Consider the following 27,393-nt stretch of genomic DNA (forward strand, 5'->3'; position numbering starts at 1 on the left):
AACACTGTATAGGAGCCAGTGACCAAAACCATTCCAAAGAAAAAGAAATGCAAGAAGGCAAAGTGGTTGTCTGAGGAGGCTTTACAAAATAGCTGAGGAAAGAAAAGAAGCGAAAGCAGGGAGAAAGGGAAAGATATACCCAACTGAATTGATATGTATGGATGTGAGAGTTGGACTGTGAAGAAAGCTGAGCACCGAAGAATTGATGCTTTTGAACTGTGGTGTTGGAGAAGACTCTTGAGAGTCCCTTGGACTGCAAGGAGATCCAACCAGTCCATTCTGAAGGAGATCAGCCCTGGGATTTCTTTGGAAGGAATGATGCTAAAGCTGAAACTCCAGTACTTTGGCCACCTCATGCAAAGAGTTGACTCATTGGAAAAGACGATGCTGGGAGGGATTGGGGGCGGGAGGAGAAGGGGACGACAGAGGATGAGATAGCTGGATGGCAGCACCGGCTCGATGGACATGAGTCTGAGTGAACTCCGGGAGTTGGTGATGGACAGGGAGGCCTGGCATGCTGCAATTCATGGAGTCACAAAAAGTCAGACACGACTGAGCGACTGAACTGAACTGAACTGAGAATACTAAGGAGAGGAGGACTTCTTCAATGAACAATGCAAAAAAACAGAGGAAAACAGCAGAATAGCAGACTAGAGATCTCTTCAAGAAAACTAGAGATGTCAAGGGACTATTTCATGCAAGGATGGGCACAATAGACAACAGAAACAGTAAGGATCTAACAGAGGCAGAAGAGCTTAAGAAGAGATGGCAAGAATACACAGAAGAACTATGCAAAAAAGATCTTAATGAAACATATAATCATGATGGTGTGCTCACTGACCTAGAGCCAGACTCCTGGAGTGTGGAGTCAAGTGGCCCTTAGGAAGTATTACCATGAACAAAGCTAGTGGATATGATGGAATCCCATCAGAGCAATTTAAAATACTAAATGATAATGCTGTTGAAGTGCTGCACTCAATAATGTCAGCAAATTTGGAAACTCAGCAGTGGCCACAGGACTGGAAAAGGTCAGTTTTCATTCCAATCTCAAAGTAGGGCAGTGCCAAGTGTTCAAACTACTGCACGACTGCACTCATTTTCCATGCTAGTAAGGTGATGCTCAAAGTCCTTCAAGCTAGGCTTCAATAGTATGTGTACCAGAACTTCCAGATGTACAAGATGGGTTTAGAAAAGGCAGAGGAACCAGAGATCAAATTGCCTACATGCACTGAATCATAGGAAAAGCAAGAGAATTCCAGAAAAACATCTACCTCTGATTCACTGACTACACTAAAGCCTTTGACTGTGTGGACTGCAATTTTCCAATTGTGGAAAATTCTTAAAGAGATGGGAATACCTGACCATCTTGTCTCCTGAGAAACCTACATACAAGTGGGTCAGAAGCAACAGTAGAGCCTTACATGGAACAACTGACTCGTTCAAAACTGGGAAAGAAGTACTTCAAGACTGTATATTGTCACCCAGCTTATTTAACTTATATGCAAAGTACATCATGCAAAATGCCAGGCTGGATGAGTCACAAGCTGGAATCAAAATTGACAGGAGAAATATTAACAACTTCAGATATGTAGATGATACCACTCTGATGGAAGAAAGCAAAGAGGAACTAATGAGCCTCTTGATGAAAATGAAAGAGAAGAGTGAAAAAGTTGGCTTAAAACTCAACTTTCAGAAAATTAAGATTATGGCATCCAGTCCCATCACTTTATGGCAAATAGATGGGGAAACAATGGAAACAGTGGCAGATTTATTTTCCTGGGCTCAAAGATAACTGCAGATGGAGACTACAGCCATGAAATTAGATGTTTGCTCCTTGGAAGGAAACCTATAACAAATCTAGACAGTGTATTAAAAAGCAAAGACATCATTTCATCGACAAAGGTCCATACAGTCAAAGCTATGGTTTTTCCAATAGTCATGTACAGATATGAGAGCTGGACCATAAAGAATGCTGAGTGCAATATCCTCCTGTCAAACTATTTATGCTTTGATTCCACAGGTAAGGCATTAGAGAAAGATCTCTCTAGTCAACTTCCAGTATTAAATACACTCAGGATAAATAGCTTTCCTTCCTTCCCCAATGCATTCCTTTCACTCTTTATATTCATTCAATAACTGATTTGATAGCAAACCACAGTGAGCAATTAGGTAACATTTCAGGCCTTTCCACTAGCAGTTCCCCACCCAGAATGCTTTTCTCCAGGTTATTTGCATGGTTAACCCTCAATGTCACTTCCAAAGTCGTCTTAATATCATTTTTCTACCAGATTCCCCTAATTTTGCTATTTTTTTCTCATAGCACTAATCAGCTAAGATACTAGATAACTCTGATCTACATTACTGGTTCCTTGCTACTAGGAATATGAACTACATGATCTACATTGTTAATTTATTAAAATTAAGCACCTAGAACAATCCATACAATGTATATGTTCAGTATCCATGGAAAATATCTGTTAATGCTGGTAACATGCCCTCTTTAGATAAATGACTCCCACATCCCCACTTCCTTTCAAGAGGATATCTCACAGCACCTCCAATTCAGTATGCCTTCACACTACTCAGAAACTTGCTTCATCTCCTGTCTTCCCTATTTTGGTCAGTGACACCATATCGGATAACCAAAGGCCCAAATCAGAAACCTGAGTCACACAAGAACCAAAATTTATCATATCTCAGTTAACTAAAGCCAATTATTTCTATCACCTCAATATATAAGGCACATGTCTCCACTCCCCTATCCCAGCAATCAATGTCTTTGTTCATATCCTTTTAATCTAGTCATTGGACCCTCCAACAGTAAAACATTGGTCTCCTTGCTTCTGATGTCACCTCCTACACCCAACAACTATAGCAAGAGTGTTCTCATAAGACAGCTAGTTTAAAAATCTCTCAGTGACTCTCCCATTTCCTAAGAATGAAGTCTCCGCCTAAACTTGAAAAAGGCTTATTTTTGACTTTTCTCTTATCTCTCCAGTTTCACCTACCAATTCCCAGACAGTCTCCAGAACCTCCAGACACACCAAACTACAATTTTGTTCTGCAAGTATGCCACTATTTCTCATCACCCTATCATGGCAACCTTTCTCCTGCCTAGAGTATCTTTCTTCAACTTATCTGCCTTAACTCTCGACTCCTCCTGCAGGATTCAGCTAAAATGTAAGATTTTCTTATATTCTCCAGAAAGAGTGACGTTTCTTCTTCAGGCCTCTTAAAGCACCCTACTATATTAGTACTATATAACATCATATTCAATTTACTTTCCTTCCTCTCCTCCCTCCCAAACTAAACACCACTGCAAAGGCAATGACTGTGTACCTCTCTTACTTCTGTTGTTTAGCAGAGTAAAGGTACTTATTAAATATAGGCCAAATAAACATATTATTCATATGACCACTATATGAGCTATTCTGGAGAACCTAAATATTGGTTTTTACCTTTTGGTTATTCAGAAAACTTCCAATGAGCACTATTAGATTATGAGTCTTATCACACTTCTCCTGACACTAATGCCACTTCATTTTTGAGCAAATGGTACCAATGAGAATCCTTTAGCTCCAGCACCTAAAGCAGTGATTCTCAACCCTGTCTTCACGTGAGGATCATCTAGAGAGCTTCAAAAAATACTAATACTTAGATCTTATTCTCCAAAATCCCTATATAGTTGCCTGGGACATTTTTTTTTTAAATCTTAAACTTATTTCACCTTAGGATGTGATCCATTGATGTTACAGCAAGGTAAACATATTCCTGATATTCTAAATTAAAATAAGTTTTGAATTGTTGGCCTGAGCCTAAAAATTACATAATACTATTTCTACTTGAAAATGTTTAAAATTCCAGACATCTGAAACAAAAATAAATTTTAGAATATAAAGTGTATGAGGAAAATAAAAACACTGGATGTCAACTAAAATGGTCAAAGCAAAGAATCCACAGAAATTAATCACTGTTCAGTGCTCAGAGATAAATACAGGCAATGGCAGTTTAAAAAAGCCAAGAAAATTCAAATATAATCAAATATGAAGTGAAGCGAAGTGAAGTCACTCAGTCGTGTCCGACTCTTTGCGACCTCATGGACTGTAGCCTATCAGGCTCCTCTGTCCATGGGATTTTCCAGGCAAGAGTGCTGGAGTGGATTGCCATTTCTTTCTCCAGGCGATCTTCCCAACCCAGGAACTGAACCTGGGTCTCCTGCATTGCAGGCAGACGCTTTACCATCTGAGCCACCAGGGAAGCTATAATCAAATATAAGATCACTTAAATGCGGATGAGCAACAATAAATGGTAGAATCCAAGAAAACAGAATGGAAATGTGCCTAAGAAAGATACAAATGATGAGGCAGAAGATTCGCTTTGCAAAGGAGCAAAAATGAGCCTGCTTAGGTACTTAACAAGCTTTCATTTCCTCCCCTGAAGAAGATATTATCCCTCCCGTTCCAGAAAAAAACACAGAGGCTCTGAAAAGCTCAAATCTCAGAGGCTTAGGGAGCCTAGAATCAGACTCAGGCCGGCTGCTGCTAAGTCACTTCAGTCGTATCCAACTCTGTGCAACCCCGTAGACGGGGGCCCACTGTCTCTGGGATTCTCCAGGCAAGAACACTGGAGTGGGCTGCCATTTCCTTCTCCAATGCATGAAAGTGAAAAGCAAAAGTGAAGTCGCTCAGTCATGCCCGACTCTTAGCAACCCCATGGACTGTAGCCTACCAGGCTCCTCTGTCCATGGGATTTTCCAGGCAAGAGTATTGGAGTGGGGTGCCATTGCCTTCTCCGCAGACTCAGGCCTATATGACTTTAAAAGTGAAGCCTTTTCCACCATATCGCATTGCTTCACAGAGCAAACAGGCAAGGGCAGAGAGAACAAATTCAAAGGCATTAAATGGCACAACAAAGCAAAAAACTAGAGGAGGAGCTCCCTGCAGGCTTTTAAACCTAGAAACAAAGTGAGAGGAAAATGTCATTCCAGAAGATTAACCTCAAACTACACAGGATGGACTGAAGGTGAAGAAGCTAGAAGAAAGATCACTGCTCGCTTCATAATGAACATCAGAACTGAGTACTGTTAAAGTGCTGCATTCTCTACTAGTGCCACGTTACCTGACTTTCCACTGTTTTAAGAAAACTTCTTTAAGTATTAAATACTTAGTAGTAGCTTCTTGGGAGAAGGCAATGGCACCCCACTCCAGCACTCTTGCCTGGAAAATCCCATGGACGTAGGAGCCTGGTGGGCCGCAGTCCATGGGGTCGCTAAGCGTCGGACTCGACTGAGCGACTTCCCTTTCACTTTTCACTTTCATGCATTGGAGAAGGAAATGGCAGCCCACTTCAGTGTTCTTGCCTGGAGAATCCCAGGGACGGGGGAGCCTCATGGGCTGCCGTCTATGGGGTCACAGAGTTGGACACAACTGAAGCGACTTAGCAGCAGCAGCAGCAGTAGCTTCTTGACTGTTCATCGTAAGTGAACAAGTAACGGAAATTAACAGGCAAAATTATCAGATGTTTGACTGAGTATAATATTTTCAAATCTAAACCTCATTTCACATATGGATAAAGGTTACAGTCTTAACTGGCCAGGCTCCTTCCTGTCTTTTACCCTCCATTCCCTGCTTATGACAGACACTCAATTAACCATGCTAAAATTCATAGCTGAAGTCTCCCTGAAAAAGAACCCTAAGAGTTTATTAGTTAACTGTAACAAATCCAAACGTCTCTGCCCTTCATATGCCCCCTTTCTGTTATTTCACCTAACCTCCTGTTCTCTCCATGCCTTCCTCCTCACCGCGTCACAAAGTAATGAACACTGCCCTAGAGTTAGAACACTACCCTAGAGTAAGAACACTTACTTCTCCAACTGGAATACTTCTTTTCATTCTCTCACTCAATTTCCAAACATCCATCAAGGCCCAGTTCAAGATCTGTTATTCTCCAGAAAGCCCATTCCTGAACCCTACAACACTTAAAACAGATTCCAAACCAATGACTAAGAAGCCACATGTGACCTGTTTGGCCCAGGTTTCTTTTTTCTTAATAAAACATTATTCCATTGACCACATCTACAAACTAGGAGATAGCCTCTTTAAGAAACTGTATTTCCAACTTTCCTTGAAAAGAACTGGGCGCTCTGGCAACACTGGGAGCACACAGTCACATAGCCAAAGCAGCTGTAGCTGAGAAGCAGCTGATGCCTTTTGAAAGATTTTTACATTTTAAAATCAGAAGATGACATCAACCACCTGAATTCTGAGACTCTATCTGCAGCAACTGCAATGATTCAAGAAATTCTTGACTGCCTATTAGGCACTAGAGTTATAAATGTAAACAAGACAGTTCCTCCTAGGAGCTAAAGCCTAGCATAGTAGCAACGACAAAGAGGTAAGCAATCAGGATGCATCTGATAAATGCTACTAAAAGGCAAGTAGAGAGCACTTAGCACATGGCAAGAGTACTTAACTCTGTCTGTGGGAGGTTAGGAATACCATGCAGAGAAAGTGACTAAAACTGAGATTTTTTAGCAGCTGTAGGAATAAACCAGAAAGGGGTAGGCTTGGGATAAGGAAAATCAAATGTCTCAGAGAAAAAAAGAACTTTGCAAAGACACTGACAGAAGATAAAAGCATTAGAAATGGAAATAAGTTGAATATGTCTAGAGCCATGAAAGAAAGTGTTAGTTGCTCAGTCGACTTTTTGTGACCCCATGGACTGTAGCCCTCCAGGTCCCTCTGTCCATGGGATTTTCCAGGCAAGAATACTGGAGTGAGTTGCCATTTCCTTCTCCAGTGTATATTCCCGACCCAGGGATCGAACCCAGTTCTCCCACATTGCAGGCAGATTTTTTACTGCCTAAGCCAGGGAAGCAAGAGCCATGATCCACCCATAAATGCAGGGGTCGGAGAAAGGGCTCAACTGACATGACTGGAGAGAAAAAACAAGTATTAGAGTCAAGAGATTTAAGATAATTTCCATAAAGAGGTTGAATCTGTAAAAGAGTTTGTTAAGCAGAGCAGGTTTCAGAGAACACAGCTCCTGTCTTGAGGGGTGAAATGTGGGAAGAAAGGAGGGAGAAGCAGTGATAGCCTAAAGGGAGAGGGAGCCAGCACAAAGCAGCACGGGGATGAGGGTGTAGCATAGAAGAACAAAAGGGCTTACATCTCAGGCGGTAACCAAGGATTAACAGGGATGTGAAGCATGGCAGTTTTGGCTGGCCACAAGTTTGCCAAAAGAATTAGTCCCAGCGGTCCCCTGGCGGACACAGAGGCCTTCAGGCGTCTCAAAATTCTGCTGCGCCCTGGCTGGATTGCACTTCCGTCTCTCTAGAAGACATCAGCTTCGACCTGGATTGATCGTGCAGGCTCCACGAGAGGCTCTGAGTTCCGGGCTGCTGGCACGCAGGCTCCCAGGAATGGCTAGAGGGCTGGTCTGCGTGTGCCGGTGGGTAGAAGTATAAACTACCCTGCATTATTTTCTGATGTTTCTGTAGGAATGATGGGCCTGTTTACAGCCACTTAGAGAAAAAGCAGTGTTTGCCCATTACAGATTTATAGGGAGAAAAAAGGTGCCAGGAAGTTTTACAGTTGTCCATACCAATACTCAGGATGAGTCTTCGTGTGAATTCGAGTGTCCCCAAATTGACCTTGTCTCGCCAACAAGACTGAGGGATCCTCCAGAAAAAGGCCGCTTTACACTTTTTTGTAACTCCTGAAGTGCCTATAACCAAACTGGGCACGTCGAACACATTCAGTAAATTTATCGACTTACTAACTGACCTGGGGTCACCGATGCCACCTAGCTCAGCCCTCTTTTTGCCTATTATGGTGCTAAAGAGAAGTGAACCTATACCACAGACTCAACAATTTCCTTTATGCCAAACTTGCTGCGTCTCTCCCCCTCAACAGCAGGAGCAGAATCCCTGCACAGTTCAAATTCAGCGGGAAACTCCACGTCCCACCGCGGAAACGCCCGCCCGCCCGCTCGCTGCCCCCTCCCGGGTGCAGGAGGCCGCGTGCCCTCCCCCACCCACCTCTCGTAAAGGTAAAAAGCGCTCACCAACTCTGGGCCGCCTGGAGATCCCGTAAATGTAGTCGCCCGCTCGTCGCCGCGCTCCCGGGGAAGCACTTCCGGCGCACACTCAAGACGTCAGCAAGAGCGCCCGCCCCTAAGCCCACCTCCGGGGTTTGGGACAAAGGAAAGCCGGGAAGAGGCGCGGTAGCTCCCTTCTCGTCTCCTGTGCCCGACCCCTCCCGGGACCCGTGATGCAGAAGCAGCTGCAAGGAGCGACGTACGGTCGGGGTTGAGCCCCAAGTGAGCTGAGGGCTCGCGCTCTTCTGGCCCTCCCCCCCGGGCCCGCCCCACTTGAAGGTAAACGCCTCCCGCGTTGCGGCCTTGCTCCCTGCGGGCTCCTTTCCAGAACAAGCTTCCGGAACCATTTTCCCCTCTCTTCCTGCCACCTTTTTTATCTCAGGACCTTTACCTGCCCTCACCGTTCTCACCGGAACGGCTAACGTATGAAAAGCTTCAGTTGGAAGCTTTTAAATAGCGACCTATCGTGCTAGGTTCCTGAAGTTGTCCCCCAGAACGTTCCAAATCATCAAGCGATTTTCCTATCACATCGCGAATAAGGATGCCTTAGAATCATTATTTTGCAATTTGTGATCTTAAGTACACACCACACACGCTTTTTAAATCGAAAATTTGAACTTGGTTGAATCTGATATAATTTTCACAGGTGACTTGCTGACTTTGCAATATATGATATGAAAATGAATTACAGATTGTACTTGTAAACTTAAAAATACATATACAGGCCAGTACCCTTCAGGGCACTGAAAATTATTCAAATGATAAAATGTATCATTTCATAAGTTGGCGATAATATGCAAAATTAGTGATTTGAGAAAACTTTAATTACATCATAATGTGAAGCTAAAATTTCTTCTTAGCACTGCTCAAAAGAAAAGTATTAAGACAATCAAAAAGGCACCCAGCCAGATTAGTGAAAATCAGTGGCTAAGGTCCTTCCTGCCCTCCCAGGCTCTTTCTTACGTGGGTAGGTAAGGTATTAGGCATATCTGAAAGCACTTTATTGCTCTTAGCCTGATGAGAGGTTAAGAGTAGCCTCAGAGTTTTTCCCTCATTTGTTTGAAACTCGCCTCTTCATTCACACCATATGCCATCACTGAAAGGTTTCGTGTAAACAATCTTTTAAGTGGTGTCTGGAGCAAAGCAATTCCTTAATTCACCCAGCCAGAGTCATTGTTTCTGAGTGAGAGCCGATTCTTAGGTAGGTTAAGGAGTCTCAGGGCTCTTGAAGAGGAGAAAAGGACAAACTTTTTTCTACATTGCTTCGTCTTAGTCATATAAAACTTTTTTCCTTAAATTCTTGAGTTTTTATGACAACAGTCTTTAACTTTTTTAAGCCCAGAGTTAATGCTTACACAACAAAACAATTCATTCCGAAGCTTTTCCTTAAGCTCTGTACTAATGATGTAAGGTTACATGTAACAACAGTGTATCTTGCTCAAGGACATGTTTCTCCTTCTTAACAAGAACCTTCTGACTAATCTTGTCAACTTAAGACAGAGGTTGTGGAAGTGGATCTGGTAAAAGTATATGAGGCTTTGATAAAACTAACAAGGGGGGGCATTCTTCCTCCCTCAGTTAATGTCTATGTCAGAAGCTTTCTCTGCACTTTTTCACTGTAATAAAACTTCTGTGACACAAAAGCTCTAAGTGATCAACCCTTGTCTCTGATCCCAACGCTAAATCTTCTTTGGAGATCATGGAGAATCCGACATGGTTCACCATAAGCTATCACTCATTAGTACTAAGAAGTAAGAAAAATTGTATAAATTTGTCATTTGCCTATAGTATTGGTTTTACTTGGAAGGAAGAATACCTGTTTTAGACTGCTTCTGGGTTTGTTTGTTTGTTTGTTTTTTAGAAATGAGTGGTGGATTGGCCCCAAGTAAAAGCACAGTGTATGTATCCAATCTGCCCTTTTCCCTGACCAACAATGACTTATATCGGGTAAGTTGCTATATTAGTACTATTATCTACTGAATTCTGTATTTGAGATACAAATATCGCTTAAGCAAGCAGTTCTCTTAGACAATATTCTTAATAAATACATTAAAATGCACTTAAATCATTAATACCAAAAACCTCTATTGCAAACATAAGTGAAAAAAATTAGACACTTGTCATATCCAAAGAAAATTTCCAGTGCTTTATAGAGAATAGAGAATATGTTATTTTTGTGTTTTTTAAAACAAAAAACACAGAAGACACTACTAGCATAATGAAGCTGATTTTTCCTGCTTGCTTACTTGGCTTTTGAAACTGGTAGTGGGGTGGAGGTTTTGGAGGAAAGAGCTAATGGAAGCAAAACAGATCCCTTTCCTAACCCTCCAATTCTGAAAGTATATCTTAATTTAATATGTGGCAAAAACTTAACAGTTTAAGTTTAATATTTGTTTTCAATTCAGAATGGGGTGATTAAAAGACAAAAAGAAATCCTTTCCAACATATTCTTTACCCTCCTTTCCTTACAGAGAACAAAATTTCCTGCTTTGTCTATTCTGCAGATTGATGGTTGAGAGGGACTGCCAGTTGATTAGTGGGTGCACACTGGTGGTTGAGAGGGACTTCCAGGGATGACATGAATCCTATCTTCCAAGTGTGCCCTCGTTTCTCTGCTACTTTGGGTAGATGTTAAGTACACTAGAGAGATGCTACATCAGTTCAGTTGCTCAGTCGTGTCCAATTCTTTGCGACCCCATGGACTGCAGCACACCAGGCCTCCCTGTCCGTTACCAACACCTGGAGTTTACGCAAACTCATGTCCATTGAGTCGGTGATGCCATCCAACCATCTCATCCTCTGTCATCCCCTTCTCCTCCCACCTTCAGTCTTTTCCTAGCATCAGAGTCTTTTCAAATGAGTCAGTTCTTTGCATCAGGTGGCAAAAGTATTGGAGTTTGAGCTTCAGCATCAGTCTTTTAAAATGAATATTCAGGACTGATTTCCTTTAGGATGGAGTGGTTGGATCTCCTTGCAGTCCAAGGGACTCTCAAGAGTCTTCTCCAACACCGCAGTTCAAAAGCATCAATTCTTCAGTGCTCAGCTTTCTTTATAGTCCAACTCTCACATCCATACATGACTACTGGAAAAACCTAGACAGACCTTAGTCGGCAAAGTAATCTCTCTGCTTTTTAATATGCAATCTAGGTTGATCATAACTTTCCTTCCAAGGAGCAAGCATCTTTTAATTTCATGGCTGTGGTCACCACCTGCAGTGATTTTGGAGCCCCCCAAAATAAAGTCTGCCACTGTTTCCACTGTTTCCCCATCTACTTGCCTTGAAGTGGTGGGACCAGATGCCATGATCTTAGTTTTCTGAATGTTGACCTTTAAGCCAACTTTTTCACTCTGCTCTTCACTTTCATCAAGAAATAGAGGAAAACAATAGAATGGGAAAGACTAAAAATCTCTTCAAGATAATTAGAGATACCAGGGAAACATTTCATGCAAAGTTGGGCTCAATAAAGGACAGAAATGGTATGGACCTAACAGAAGCAGAAGATATTAAGAAGAGGTGGCAAGAACACAGAAGAACTGTACAAAAAAGATCTTCATGACTCAGATAATCACAATGGATTGATCACTCACCTAGAGCCAGACATCCTAGAATGTGAAGTCAAGTGGGCCTTAGGAAACATCACTACGAACAAAGCTAGTGGAGGTGATAGAATTCCAGTTGAGCTGTTTCAAATCCAAAAAGATGATGCTATGAAAGTGCTGCATTCGGTATGCCAGCAAATTTGGAAAACTCAGCAGTGGCCACAGAACTGGAAAAAGTCAGTTGTCATTCCAATCCTAAAGAAAGGCAATGCCAAAGAATGCTTAAACTACCACTCAGTTGCAGTCATTTCATATGCTAGTAAAGTAATGCTCAAAATTTTCCAAGCCAGGCTTCAGCAGTATGTGAACTATGAACTTCCAGATGTTCAAAGTGGTTTTAGAAAAGGCAGAAGAACCAGAGATCAAATTGCCAACATCCACTGGATCATCGAAAAAGCAAGAGAATTTCAGATACATACCTATTTCTGCTTTATTGACTATGCCAAAGCCTTTGACTGTGTGGATCACAATAAACTGTGGAAAATTCTGAAACAGATGGGAATACCAGACCACCTGACCTGCCTCTTGAGAAATCTATATGCAGGTCAGGAAGCAACAGTTAGACCTGGACATGGAACAACAGACTGGTACCAAATAGGAGAAGGAGTACAACAAGGCTGTATATTGTCACCCTGCTTATTTAACTTATATGCAGAGTACATCATGAGAAATGCCTGGCTAGATAAAGCACAAGCTTTAATCAAGATTGCAGGGGCAAATATCAATAACCTCAGATATGCAGATGACACCACCCTTATGGCAGAAAATGAAGGATTAAAGAGCCTCTTGATGAAAGTGAAAGATTTGATTACATAGTACTTGATGAATTAAGACAACTTGAGTCTGAAAGAACAGAGAAAATGAACTTTAGTTACCTTCCTTGTATCAGAATAGAGACATCTCTTTCTTTATTGAATACTTACTGTGTGCCACAGAACATTGTTCCAGGTACTAGGAACACATCAGTGAACAAAAAGATGAAAATATCTTCTTGCACTCAGAGCAAGATAGAGAAACAATTTGAAATAGAAAAAATTCAAATGATATTTGTCAATAATAGATACTAAGTTAATGCTAAGGCATTAGGTGCTAAGGGGAAAAATAAAGCAAGAATGGAGGGTTACTAAATGTTAGTTTAGGGGTGAAATTTTACTTTAGGAAGGTGACTTTTGATTAAGACATAAAGGAAGTAAGAGGCAGCTGTGCAGATGTCTACGGGGGGCAAGAATTTCAGTCAGACAGTAAATAAAGTGGAGAGAGGAGGGCAGTCAGAGGCAAGCACATTCAGGGGTGCCTTATAGGACTTGCCTAGTGGTAAGATAATGACTAATGATAAGGACTCTGAGTGAAGTGAGATGCCATTAGAAAATATTATATAGAAAACAGTCATTCATACAGATGGCCAATAGGCACATGAGTGAAAAGATCTAAACATTGATAGTTATTAGAGAAATGAAAATAACTACAATGAAACACCACTTCACACCAGTCAGAATGACCATCATTAAAAAGTCTACAAACAGTAAATGCTAGAGAGAGTGTAGGAAAAAAGGAACCCTCCTACATCATTGGTGGGAATGTAAATTGGTGTAGCTACAATGGAAAACAGTATGGAGGTTCCTCAAAAAATTAAAAATAAGAGTTGCCATAGGGATCCCACAATCCCACTGCTGGGCAGATTATCCAAACAAGACTATAGTTTGAAAAAAATACATGCACCTCTATTTTAGTAGCAGTACTATTCACTATAGCCAAGACATGGCAACAGTCTACATGTCTATCAACAGATAAATAGATGAAGATGTGAGGTGTGTGTGGAATACTACTCAGCCATAAAAAAGAATAATGCCATTTGCAGCTACATGGATGACCCTAGAGATGGTACTAAGTGAAGTAAATCAGAAAGAGAAAGACAGATACCATAAAATATCCCTTACATGTAGAATCTAAATATGTCACAAATGAACTTAACCTACAAAACAGAAGCAGACTCACAGACATAGAGAACAAACTTAATTGTTGCCAAAGGGAAGAAGGGATGGACTGGTAATTTGAGGTTAGCAGATACAAACTACTATATATAGAATGGATAAACAACAAGGTCTTAACTGTACAGCATAAAAAAACTACATGCAATATCCTGTAATAAACCTAAATGGAAAAGAGTGTGTGTGTGTATCACACACGCATACATACATACATATATACATCACTTTGCTGTACACCAGAAACTTGACACAACACTGTAAATCAACTATCCTTTAATAATTATTTTTAAAGAAAGAAAATGAAAAGCAAACCACAACAAAAAAGAGAAAACCGTCTTTATTGATCTCCAGTATTACTAACACTGCAGTCTAGTTATACTGTGTTCCAGGGTTGAAGTGAAAGTTGTAGTCACTCAGTCTTGTCCAACTCTTTGCAACCCCATGGACTACAGCCCACCAGGTTCCTCTGTCTATGGAATTCTCCAGGCAGGCAAGAATACTGGAGTGGGTAGCCAGCCATTCCTTTCTTCAGGGGATCTTCCTGACCCAGGGATCAAACCTGGGTCTCCTGTATTGCAAGCGGGTTCTTCACCTGAGCTGCTAGGGAAGCCCCAGGGTTACACAACTTAATTATAGAACTCAAACATTTATTATTGTTATTTCTTAGACATATTAATGTATCGTAAAAGACTCTTCTACAAAGTGTTACATGATAAACAGGAACTATTGGTATATAGGTAGTGGCTGAAGCAATAGAAATAGATTGCCTAGAATGAAGATGTAGATGTAAAAGGGAAGAAAGGGCCAAGTGTAAAGTGCCACCAACATATTAGGGTGGGCAGAAGAAGCAGGCTGATAGGAATCGATTTTTTCAATATAGAAGCTTTATTTTATAAGCAGTCTAAGTAAGGATCTGTCTTCTGACATAGTGATTGCTTGATGGGGTGGGCAGGAGGGTAAGTTAGGAACAGTGATATTCTACAACATTGATAATTAAAGCACAAGGTGGAGCTCTGGTGGGATTGACAGTTGTCATGGACACACCATACTAACTGCAGCTATGCAGTGTGTGTGCCCTCAACCTACCATACATGAAGAGTGTTTTTTTTCCCCCCTGTACTCTTTGGTCAGAAATTTAAGAATTAAGGTAGATAAATACCTGTGATACCAACAGACAAAAAAGAGTATTATTCGAGTCACTAAAAAAATATATCTTCTGTGGCCTCCCTCTGACTAAAGGCTAAAAATTTTCGTAAACTACAATAAAAAATGTGGTCAGTATATACAGCCTGAAAACTTAATGTGGTTTTTATGATTTTAAATCAAATTGCAAATCATCATGTGGTCTTTTGTTTCAGATATTTTCCAAGTATGGCAAAGTTGTAAAGTAAGTATATCAGATCCTGAAACTTCATTTAAAAGTCTATCTTAATTTTCTTCTCCATTATTTTCTTAATGAAAGTAGATTTACTATATTTTTATAAAACATTAGATATAAAAAAGAATAAAAATACTGCTGTTAACATTTTATGTGTATTTAATTTTTTAAGTACACATAAAATGTTAGTATTTTTATCCTTTTTAATTTTTTAATATTCATAAATATCTATAGACAAGTTTTAAAAGACTCCATTCTGTGCATGCAATTTTGTTGTCTTTTTTTAACTTGATAGGAATAGCTTTCCATGTACTATATAGATACATCCTGGTATTTAATGATTTCATTGTAGTCCTTTGTATTATTATTTACTTATTTTATACCACATTATTAAGAATTAAAACTGATTCTGTTATCCAATATAAGACATAAAAGCTCAAGTTAAATATAAATATCAGGTAGAAGGTATGTTAGCAAGTATACTATAAATGGATTATTATTTGTCAAACAGTGTAAAAACAAACACCATTGACTCTTGAACTATGTAGGGTTAATGAGAGTATAAAGGAAAAACAAGATAGTGTTACTCTATCTTATAACTAATATATGTTTTAGTATAAATTTAAAGTCATTTAAAATCCCAGGAATTTAGAGCATATTTATCTTGACTAGTTGTTTTTCTTTAGCTTTTGATAACTGGACATTAAACAGTTGAAGTTCATCTGCATCCTGAAGTTAACATCTTTTAAAATTACTTCTCCATTGAAAAAAAAATCATCAGAAATACTACTAGGTCAATTTTGAGGTCTTCAATTTCAAACAGTGATCATTATCAATCAGAACACTAATAATAATGATATGAAACAATGTTCACATGCTAGGCATTATTCGTGTGTGTGGGGGGGGGGGGTTTGTTCGTGCTCAGTCATGTCTGCCTCTTTTGTGACCCTATTGACTAGCCCACCAGGCTCCTCTGTCCATGGAATTTTCCAGGCAAAAATAATGGAATGGGTTGCCATTTCCTATTCCAAGGGATCTTCCCAACCCAGGGATTGAACCCACGTCTCCTACATTGGCAGGTGAATTCTTTACCACTCTGCCACCTGGGAAGCCTTATTATTCTAATATCTTTACATAAATTATCTCATTAAAGTCTCACAACTATCTTTTAAGGTAAACACTGCTATTATCCTGATGTTATAATTGACAAAACTGAAGCCTGTAAACCTAAAATCATATTGCTAGTTAGCAGTGAAGACAAGGTTTGATTCCAGCCTATTCCTTTACCTTCCCATTACCTTTTCTTGATTTTTCCCTGTCAGAATCACTGAATAAATCTCCATATCAGTACATAATTGTTAGCCATGAGAATGCTATGAAGTTAGACAGAGTTATAAGCCCCTATAAGCAAGGAAGACATGATCTAGTCTAGAGAGTCAGAGTAGCTTTACAAAGTCAGTATCCTTTGAGTTGAAACCTAGAGGCTGAGTGCAAGTAGGTAAAAAGAATGAGAAGAACATTTCAGGTAGAGGGAATGCTTATACAAAGGCCCGCAAAGACCCTGTGGCAAGAGAAATTAAAGTGAGATCGAGAAACAGCCAGTGTGACTTGAAATGAGTAAGCAAGAGGGGGAAAAGCCCAAGATGGGTCCAGAAGCAGATTCCTCTAAGAAGACCAAGAATGTTTTAAATAATTTTAATTAGAGGACTGTCATGATTTGAATTTTTAGAAGCTTGTTCCATCTAACTTCAGTGTAGAGACTGGATTGGAGGGGAACATAAACAGATGCAGGGAGACCAGTCAAAAGATATAACAGTAGCCCTGGGAAGAAATCTAGACTGAAATGATAGAGGTGGAGAGGTAGAAACAGGTCAGATTTGAGAGATCATTCGGCAGAAGAATGGGTAATACTTAGTGATGTACTTATTTTGTATATAATGGTTGGGTGAAAGCGAAGGAAGTGTTACAGATAACACTCAGGTTTCCCAGGATAGTGTCTGCTGCTGCGTCGCTTCAGTTGTGTCCGACTGTGCGACCCCATAGACGGCAGCCCATTATGTGCTTAATGAGTACATCATCTACGTTTTCTCCCATGCCAGACACATAGGAATAAATCCTAGGTTTGTCCTTTCAAATCCTTGATATAATTACTTTTCTGTTATCATAGAAGGTAATTCTGTCAAAATAATGTATTTTAATTGGTTTATAGGTCTCTCTCCACCTCTAGACTGTCAGTTTTTTCCTGAGGGTAAAAACCTTGTTCTGCTGCCAGTGCTTAGTACTTGTGGTTGAGGCTAATGGAAGGACTGAATGGCCTCATGAACAAACAAATGGATACATGCTTTTGAGAAACTATTTTCTCAATCAAAATGGGTGAGCTGGAAGGAGCATTTTATAGATAAAGCTTAAAGAAGTAGGTGACAAATTAATAAAGTGAAAATTCCATCACATGTATCCAAACATAAAGACTTGTCATTACTGCAAAAATAAACTTTAATAGGGAAGATGAGGCAGTGTTCATACAGATTTCAGCAGAGACAAGCAATTAAAGAAATTTAAGAACTGATACATTCTGAACCCTGAAGAATGAGTCAAATTTTATGGGCAAAAATTGAGAATTTAAAGAGGATAGAAGCCATGTGAACAGAGGCACCAGTTTAGGGGGAAGTTTAGGCCGTGCTTCATAAACACTGAGTGCCTTCTTGCAGCTAAACCTTATAGTGTTCGAGTGAGGAGCAGTGAAAGATGAGGGAAATGGGAGCCATAATAAAGGTTATTGATTGCTGGACCAAAGAATAGGCAGTTTGAAGAACCAAAAACTTTTAAGCGAGGGAATAAGTGATTTTATTTATTCCTTAAGTAGAAGACTCTTCCACTATGTTAATTCCAGCATATGAGCAGAAATTAACATCAAGGGAACCAGTAAGAATAGACTATGGAGACAGTAATGCCACTATGGACAAGAAAAAGAGCAGTGGGAATAGAAAAGAGAGGACGGAGAAGAAAGATCATTAATAGAGGATGATTTAGAAAGCTAACACTTCCAAAATAGTACTTTCAAAAAATTACTTTATGACTTTAACTGACCTCCAGAAACATTATGAATTTTTAAAAGTTAAAGTAACGTCTCACTTTACACTTTTTTTTAAATGGGTTAAAAACTTTGTTATATTCAATAACTGGTATGTCTTTGCAGAAAATTAGTCTAAACTTGAGCTTCATCAAGTACTTGACTTCTTTCCTTCCAAACCCAATGAATAAACACATGCTGCCTTTGAGAAAATAAACCATTTTAGTTGCCCATTTTCCCTAAGTTATTGTAACTTATTTTTTTAATGGAATAAGACATCGCTTTTCTTAATATAGAGCTATCTTTTTACCAATTTCATTCCGAGACTATAGGTACCTAAAAACCCAAACCTAAATAAAATAAAATTTAATATGTGAAATGTAATATTAAATAAAATTTCAGTTTATTCATTCATATTCTCATCTCTTTTCCTGTTAATTTAGTTTTTAGAAAATGATTAAGCTTTGTCTTATATACTGTCTCTTTTTTGCTATTTGGAAATAATCTCAAATTTATAAGTTACAAAAATAGTACAAAGAGCAGGATACAGCATGCTTGGGGCTGGTGCATGGGGATGACCCAGAGAGATGTTATGGGGAGGGAGGTGGGAGGGGGGTTTATGTTTGGGAACGCATGTAAGAATTAAAGATTTTAAAATTTTAAAAAATAAATAAATAAATAAATTTAAAAAAATATAGTACAAAGAACATCAAAATATCCCTTACCTAGATTTGCTTATTGTTAACATTTTATCCCATTTATTTTATCATTTGTACTCTCTCCCCAATGTGTGTTCATGTATGGGTATATATATGTGTGTGTGTGTGAGTATATGTATATATATGTGTGTATACTGAAGCAGTGGTAAAGAACCCACCTGCCAGTGCAGAAGATGCAGGCATCTCGGGTTTGATCCCTGGGTCAAGAAGACCCCCTGAAATAGAAAATGACAACCCACTCCAGTATTCTTGCCTGAAAAATTCCATGGAGAGAGGAGCCTGGCATGCTACAGTCCATGGGGTCACAAAGTATCGGACACAACCAAGCACACATATATGTACCTATATGTGTGTATCTTTATGTGTATACATACACACAAACACAGTTGTTTTTTTTGTGTGAGTCATTTGAGGGTGTTATAAACGTCATCACCCTTTACTCCTAAATATAGTACTTCATCGGAGAAGGCAATGGCAACCCACTCCAGTACTCTTGCCTGGAAAATCCCATGCACGGAGGAGCCTGGTAGGCTGCAGTCCATGGGGTCGTGAAGAGTCAGACACGACTGAGCGACTTCACTTTCACTTTTCACTTTCATGCATTGGAGAAGGAAATGGCAACCCACTCCAGTATTCTTGCCTGGAGAATCCCAAGGACGGCAGAGCCTGGTGGGCTGCCATCTATGGGGTCACACAGAGTCGGACGCAACTTAGCAGCAGCAGCAGCATAGTACTTCATTGTGTATTTCCTAAAAATACATTAGGGTTATATATTATATAGCCACAGCACTATGAGTTAACCAAACTCATAAATTTTCCTGATGCAGTACGTCTGTTGAATCAATTGTCCATGTTTCACTTTTGTCGATTGACCTAATAATATCCCATGTAGAATTTTTCACCTGTAGTGCAGAATGCAGTCTAGAGTTAGGTGTTGATTTTTACTGTCATACCTTTTTAGCCTCCTTTAGTCTGAAACGTTTATAAATACAGCTCTAACCCATGTGTTTTCCTGATGTTGCCTCATGATTATATGGGGGTTATGCAGTCTTGGCAGGTATACTCTATAGATGATGTATTCTCAAGGTGTCACTCTGGATCTATACCGCATCCATCTATCTCATTAGTGATACTAATTTTTATCACTCAGTCAAGGTTTAGCCAACTTCTCTGCTGTATAATTATTTTTCCCTTTTGCAACTAACAAGCAATCAATGGGAGACAGTTAAGACAATGCAAACATCCTGTTCCATATAAAAATTTCATTTGAGACATAGCATTTGTTGATAATTCTTGCCTGACCCAATCTTTACCATGATCATTTCAAACGGTGATTTTCTGGCCCTCCCTGTACATTCACCAGTCATCCCCTGGCATTGTGCTATAAGCAGTAGCCCTCCTTTCTCCCCCATTTATTTATTTATTATCAGCATGGACTTAAGAATTCCTTTCTTATGTGATTTGTAATTCATTACTGTGTTATTTTGGTAATCAGATTGTCCTAGATTTGGCCAGTGGGCTCTCCCTTCAGCTGGCTTGTCTGTTCTTGTGCCATGCCCCATCATTACTCCTTTTTTCAAGTGCTACCTTTCTGGCATAACAAGATGTTCCAAATTCATCCTGTACGTAGCCTCTCCCAGCCTTCAAGTCAGCCATTTCTCCAAAGAGCCCTGTTGAGTATTGTTTCTTAAAATGTATTTAATGACATACGATGAGCAAGGACCAACAGGACTAGGGATGGGTGAAGGATGAGGAGAAAGAGCGGGCTCTGTGCTCTTGTCGCTATCCATGCCACTTAGGTACTTTGGGTAGTATGGCTGAGAAGCACAGAACTGGAGATTCTTTAAAATAATACTAAGAATATAGTTTTATTTTAAAACCAGAAAAAAAAAATTTTTTTAGTAAATCAGGTTACTTTTTGTGCAGAAAAGAATACCTCAGTTTTGTTCTTTTCCTGCAGAGAGGGAGTCAGTAGAGAAGAGGAATTATGCTTAATCTTCAAGATTCCATTGTCTCTTGTAATCTCAACGTCATCTTCAACTTCTGATTAATGTTTGACTTACCAGATACTCCTAATTATAGCTGTGTTCACTTGTGTTAGTATCACAGTTTCTCATTTCAAGAGTTTATTCATATGTTTTATTTATTGCTGCCTCATTTTTAACTAGCTATTTGTTTATGCTTTAAGGGTTACTATAATGAAAGATAAAGATACCAGGAGGAGTAAAGGGGTTGCATTTATTCTATTTTTGGATAAAGACTCTGCACAAAACTGTACCAGGGCAATAAACAACAAACAGGTAAGCCATTCGTTCCCAGCAAGGTTTTTAACCAAAAGTCTGTGTTCAAACCAGGCTAAAAATGTGGGGATGCAGTGGATGGTCGAGCCTGGTGGATATCAGTAGTTCCTGGGGGTATTTTACTTATAGAAAAGAGATCAAAACTGTACTGAGTTCCCAAAACACTGGTAGAATAAAAGGAATAAAAATCTATTCTACGGGAAAGAATTTGTCACACCTACATGGGCATTTGCTAAAATAATATAAAAAAATAAAATAGAATTGACAACTTGAGGAAATGGGATCCAATAACAACAGTTCTAAGTTTCAATGAGATAATATCCTTCTGCATTTACATTTTTCTCTGGTCCAGTTATTTGGTAGAGTGATAAAAGCAAGCATTGCTATTGACAATGGAAGAGCAGCTGAGTTCATCCGAAGACGAAACTACTTTGATAAATCTAAGTGTTATGAATGTGGGGTGAGTATACCTAAAGCAATATAATTTTCCATTATTTACTTGAAGATGTTTCTCACATCAGTGTTTTATGTGTTTTCCAGAACTTCTGGAAGGCTAAAATCGAGTTATAAAAGTTTCACTTTGGGAATGTCGACTCATTTAAGTAAATTCCGTTGAAATATAGTATGATGTCGGAGAAGGCAATGGCAACCCACTCCAGTACTCTTGCCTGGCAAATCCCATGGACGGAGGAGCCTGGTAGGCTGCAGTCCATGGGGTCGCTAGGAGTCAGACTCGACTGAGCGACTTCACTTTCACTTTACATTTTCATGCATTGGAGAAGGAAATGGCGACACACTCCAGTGTTCTTTCCTGGAGAATCCCAGGGATGGGGGAGCTTGGTGGACTGCTGTCTCTGGGGTCTCACAGAGTCGGACACAACTGAAGCAACTTAGCAGCAGCAGTAGCAGCATAGTATGATGTAAAGACAGTCTGAGTTGGGTAATCTAGAGTGGTATTTTCTCCAGTTTCTAAATCTTTGAAAGTTGTTAGATTAAAAAGTGTTAAGGCTAATTACTTACATTATTGTCTGAAAGGTTTTAGTGACCCATAAATTTTTGCATTTCTGTAGTATTGTGACAGTGATTAAGTGTCACAGATCAGTAAAAACACTGTCATTTGACCTATCCTCTATGGGATATTGTTTTGAAGTTTTCCCACCTATTGGTACCGCTAATAGTTGAGGAGCTGAACTATACCCAGATTTTCTTACCTAGTTCTCATCATCTATTAATATTGTTACCCATTTAAACTTTGGGTGATTAGGAGACATACATAGCTGCAGAGCAATTTTGCGCAAGGCCCATAATGATATCAGGGGAATTTCAGTCTGGGTCTCATTGCTTTCTGTTTCTAAAATGTCTCCATATATATGATCCAGAGATTAATGGGGAGCTTTTACTGAAGGGAAAATTACTGAGAGACATTGTTCTGGCTACATGATTATATGGAAAATAGAAGGAAATGGTTTTTGGACTTCTTTCTCCAACACCACTCACTCCCCTTCAAGAATATTTACATATACAGACAGGTAAGTGAGTGGATAAATGGATGCGTAGACAGAAAGGGAGAGCGAGCAAGGTCCTGAGTAAGTTATGTCAAATTTTGTGATTCTAACACCTAAGTTAATGTTTCAAAAACTGTGTTCCAGACTCCTGAGTTTTGTTAAAAAAAAAAAGGAAGAAAGGGTGGAGTTATTATAGTCAGATAGATGAGTGTATATATTCACAGTAGATATTATCCGAGAACTTCTGGGTAAATCTGTTAATCTGTCTTGGTTTATGGGTCCGTAAATGTGTTATGTTATACTTTGTACATTATAGTATTTCTTAAAACTCCTCCCCACCCCAAATCTGTTTATTTTAGCCTGGTTTTTCCAAAAGCTGTTGCATCGTTAAACCCCTTTTTTTGTACGGGATATGTTAACAGTTTTTGATATATCATTATTCCAAAACACTTTCCAAAATGGTTCTCTAAGTGCATCCTCTCAGCAGTTCCTTAATAATAACACCTTTTGGGTTCAGCCACGTCCCCAGGTATAAAAGTACATGGTTTGATATTTTATAAAATAATACTTGAAAAGTATGATTAATTTTCTCTCCTGTTTTAATCCTGGCTCAGTCTCTCCCCACACCCTTATTCTCACATAAATCTTCTTAAAGTTATTTTGGTAAGCTAATATACAGATTCATTGTCTTCTTTTACAACTCAGACAATGCTATGTCTCATTTTAATGTTACAGCTAGTCCAGCACTGTCAAATACAAATATATGCAAGCTACCAATGTAATTTTAAATGTTGTAATAGCCACATTAAAAAATAATAAACAGGGTAAAATTAAATATATTTTATTTAATTCAAAATATCATTTGAATTATGTAATCGATATTTTTAAAGTATAATATTTTATATTATTTTTTCCTGCTGTCTTCACAATCCCGTATGTATCAACTCAAACAACTGATTCACAATCCAGTATGTATCAGTTCAAACAAATCAATTCTCAGTAACCACAAGAGAATTATAACAAATGGCTGAGATTGTTGACATCTTTCAAGTTAGGAGTAGTTTTGTCCCCATTTTATCATACTAAAAATTTTTACATTTAAGGTAGATGGTCCATTTAAATTTTGAATTTTTATATCCTGAATCTTGACATTTAATCTTAAGGAACCACCGAGTTTCTGTTAATAATACATAATGTATATATTTTCTTATTTTGTGTTACTAACACAAATGTTCTATTTCTTCCTTTCCTTCTTAATGGGAAACAAAAGGAAAGTGGACACTTAAGTTATGCCTGTCCCAAAAATATGCTTGGAGAACGTGAACCTCCAAAGAAGAAAGAGAAAAAGAAAAAAAAGAAAATTCCTGAGCCAGAAGAAGAAATGTATGTATATCCACTCTCACCAAATACATTAAATGTATGCTGTCTTTTTACTTCTGTCTTTTTACTATTGAGTGCATTTTAATTTTTTTAATAATTTAGTGAAGAAGTAGAAGAAAGTGAAGATGAAGGGGAAGATCCTGCTCTTGACAGCCTCAGTCAGGCCATAGCTTTCCAGGTATTCAACAGTTCTTTTTCAAAGGCACCTGCCATAGCTCCCTTGAGTTAATAGTTTTATATTCCTTGCTTGCTGTATTAATCATCTCTTCATGACATCCTCTGTCTTTCCCCTTTGCCTCTAAACTTTAGGAGATAGGCTCTTTCTTTAAGATCTTTAGAATAGTGTGATGGAAAAGTTTATATTGGTCCTTTCTACATTTTAAGGGCCCCACAACACTTTAAATATTATAATCTGTTTTCAGTATAGAATTGAACAGAACTAATTGATTAAAATGAGTTTGCTGCTGCTGCTAAGTCACTTCAATCGTGTCCGACTCTGTGCAACCCTATAGATGGCAGCCCACCAGGCTCCCCCGTCCCTGGGATTCTCCAGGCAAGAACACTGGAGTGGGTTGCCATTTCCTTCTCCAAAGCATGAAAGTGAAAAGTGAAAGTGAAGTCGCTCAGTCGTGTCCGACTCTTAGCACCCTCATGGACTGCAGCCCACCAGGCTCCTCCATCCATGGGATTCTCCAGGCAAGAGTACTGGAGTGGAGTGCCATTGCCTTCTCCGAAAATGAGTTTAGCCCCCAACAGAAAAGATTTTATTAGATCAAAGATATTGTTTTAAAGGAAGCTTCATTTTAAAACAAAACAAAAAACATTTTTGATCATTAAAAGTCCTAGTACAAGTATATGAAACATTTTTTGAAGAAAATGTATAACTTCCTGATTTTATATAACCAGTTATTGTTTTATGTAGTTGAGTAAATTATAAATGCATACATCAATTCATTTTTCCTTTTAGTTAGTTAATTCAGTATTTTATGTAATGTACCCACGTCCAACAGCAATGTCAAGTAAGTTTCATTTCATATGCCTGTTAATTAATAAAAATTGCCCAGACTAATTCTGAGTAACATGGTAAGACTGGAGAAAACTTGGGGGTAGGACAAATAATATTTAATATTATTTTAATATTATTAATATTAAGCAGATTCCTGATTTTTGTTTTGTTTATTTTCCAAATAACCTTTACAGCAAGCCAAAATTGAAGAAGAACAAAAAAAATGGAAACCCAGTTCAGGAGGTCCTTCAACATCAGATGATTCAAGACGCCCAAGGATAAAGAAAAGCACATACTTCAGTGATGAGGAGGAACTTAGTGATTAAAAATATAAATATATATATTATGTAAATATCATTAAAATTTAAGTCTTGGAGTACCAAGTTCCCTTGGGACTAAAAATTACTTTTGAATTTGAACATAAGAACGCTTAGTACCAAATACTTTTTTACTTTAGATAGTTGATAGGAAATGGTAATTTTATAGTATCATGTTTATCTTGCATCAAGATTTGCTAATAATCATTAATCTTGAAAACAGTTCATTTGAATAAAAAAGGAAATGTAATACTATTATAACAATGCTATCCCAAGAAGAAAGTCAAAGTCGCTCAGTCCTGTCTGACTCTTTGTGACGCCATGGACTATACAGTCACATGGAATTCTCCAGGCCAGAAATACTGGAGTGGAATTCTCCAGGCCAGAAATACTGGAGAAGATTCCCTTCTCCAGGGGATCTTCGCAACCCAGGCATCAAACCCAGGTCTCCCACAATGCAGGCGTATTCTTTACCAGCTGAGACAGAAAGATAGATAGTAAAAAGATTTGAGAAGTTCATTATAAAAGGTTATTCATGATTGGTTTATATAAGAACTTTTGAAATAAATTTCATCTTTAAAATAAAAACTTCATAAAGACTGTGGAAAGTTTGGAGTGATTTATTGTTATTCATGTTAATAAAGTTTTCTCAAGAGAACTTTATTTTTCAATGTAGGTGTTCTGTTATCTTACTTCTTTCATCTTTATATCTATCTGGATACATTGCAGTCACCTATAAAATATAAAGTTAAGTAGCTCTCAGAAGCTTATAGCCAAACAGCAGTAATTTGTCCTGCCTTTGGCATCAAGTTCCATTCCTCAGAAGCAGCCAGCCAGCTTTCTTTATTTCTTTTCACATGTAAATACATCTTGCTAAATACATGTATTTCTGCCACTTAATCCATAAAGGAATGAAGGAGGACTTTTCAATCTATACTCCCCTCTGCCCTCCTCCACTTTCACAATATGACTTAAAATTTTTGGTTAAATCCATATCTTACTGCTTTTATTTTTTGATCATTGAAATACTGTTCACTTCAGAGCTAATGAATATACTATGATTACGTTTTTCTTAGAGTCAATAGCTGTCTTTATTTTTTTCGTGTTTTATCTTTCTTTGTATTTCTGACTAAAATCTTTCCATACCCTTTGCAGATAGTTATATGGGAATGGCATTATGAAGCCTTTAATTTTCTGTTTTCTCTCTTTCTCTACTTTTGCAGTTAGCCAGTCAGTCATGTTCGACTCTTTGTGACCCCATGGACTGTAGCCCACCAGGCTTCTCTGTCCATGGAGTTCTCCAGGTAAGAATACTGGAGTGGGTTGCCATTTCCATCTTAACCCAGGGATCAAATCTAGGTCTCCCACGTTGCAGGCAGACTCTACTGGCTGAGCCGTCAGGGAAGCCATATCTCTCTACCACTGAGTGCTTTTAAAAAGAATATCTATTGATTAGTTTCTTAATTACTGAAAGCAATAAAAACTTTCCCACTTTGAAAACTATAAAAGTAGGTGTTAACGCCTCTCCAGCAAAACATTCTAGATGATAAGGAAACCAGACTAAATGACTGAATGCTAGAATAGTGACAGAAACAATATAAAGAAAATTTAAATAGTAAATGAAAGTATTTTATTAAAACATATTACAAACAGTAGAACATTAGTTTTTTACCTAACTAAAAAAAATGAGTGGTGATGAAGATGTCATAAGAATATTTATATACTGGCTAATTTCTAAAGGGTAATTTAACAGGTATTAACTATTAAGTTCTACTGTTTGAACCAAAAATAGCATCCCATTTTATCCTAGGATACTGGAGAAAGGAAATGGCAACCCACTCCAGTATTCTTGCCTGGAAAACTCTATGGACAGAGGAGTCTGGTAGGCTACAGTCCATGGGGTTGCAAAGAGACACGACTGAGCAACTTCACTTTCACTTTCTAGTCAGAAATACAAATATTTATGTATAAAGGTATGTATTATTTAAAATTCAAAACATATGCAAAATGATTATTAGCATTAAAATGTTGCA

At 38.6% G+C, this 27,393-nt stretch overlaps 2 protein-coding genes across 54 annotated transcripts in view; one reads left to right on the top strand and one right to left on the bottom strand.

The window, feature by feature from the left end:
- PPHLN1 (periphilin 1) overlaps positions 1-8,134 on the bottom strand; it is a 170,482-nt gene extending 162,348 nt beyond the window's left edge. For 29 of the 50 annotated variants that reach the window (XM_060412750.1, XM_060412739.1, XM_060412747.1 and 26 more), the window contains exons 1-2: positions 8,065-8,134; positions 7,603-7,736 (exon numbers count right to left, since the gene is read on the bottom strand). The gene's annotated coding sequence lies outside the window, so the exon portion shown is untranslated. The remainder of the gene's footprint in view (positions 1-7,602; positions 7,737-8,064) is intronic. The other 21 variants (XM_060412749.1, XM_060412745.1, XM_060412748.1 and 18 more) reach the window with 2 other exon arrangements.
- Positions 8,135-8,199: 65 nt separating this feature from the next.
- ZCRB1 (zinc finger CCHC-type and RNA binding motif containing 1) lies at positions 8,200-25,968 on the top strand. Of its 4 annotated transcripts, none has more exons than XM_004006441.4 (8): positions 8,200-8,376; positions 9,959-10,044; positions 15,044-15,072; positions 21,041-21,152; positions 21,505-21,612; positions 23,928-24,040; positions 24,140-24,215; positions 25,238-25,968. In XM_004006441.4, exons 2-8 carry the CDS (start codon positions 9,961-9,963, stop codon positions 25,367-25,369), a joined length of 654 nt encoding a protein of 217 aa, XP_004006490.1. In that variant the 5' UTR covers positions 8,200-8,376; positions 9,959-9,960; the 3' UTR covers positions 25,370-25,968. The 4 variants fall into 4 exon arrangements, with proteins under 4 accessions (XP_004006490.1, XP_012029859.1, XP_042102801.1 ...); XM_042246867.2 differs by lacking the exon at positions 8,200-8,376 and adding an exon at positions 20,813-20,948 and having other exon boundaries at positions 9,968-10,044; XM_012174469.3 differs by lacking the exon at positions 15,044-15,072.
- Positions 25,969-27,393: the final 1,425 nt, after the last annotated feature.

Source organism: Ovis aries, chromosome 3 (assembly GCF_016772045.2).
Source record: "Ovis aries strain OAR_USU_Benz2616 breed Rambouillet chromosome 3, ARS-UI_Ramb_v3.0, whole genome shotgun sequence".
Lineage (NCBI taxonomy): Eukaryota > Metazoa > Chordata > Mammalia > Artiodactyla > Bovidae > Ovis > Ovis aries.

Bases quoted from the DNA above. Each gene is read 5' to 3' on its own strand.
- ZCRB1 (XM_004006441.4), top strand. From the start codon at position 9,961: ATGAGTGGTGGATTGGCCCCAAGTAAAAGCACAGTGTATGTATCCAAT. The intron at 10,045-15,043 runs GTAAGTTGCTAT...CTTTTGTTTCAG, and splicing joins CCAACAATGACTTATATCGG to ATATTTTCCAAGTATGGCAA. The intron at 24,216-25,237 runs GTATTCAACAGT...TAACCTTTACAG, and splicing joins GTCAGGCCATAGCTTTCCAG to CAAGCCAAAATTGAAGAAGA.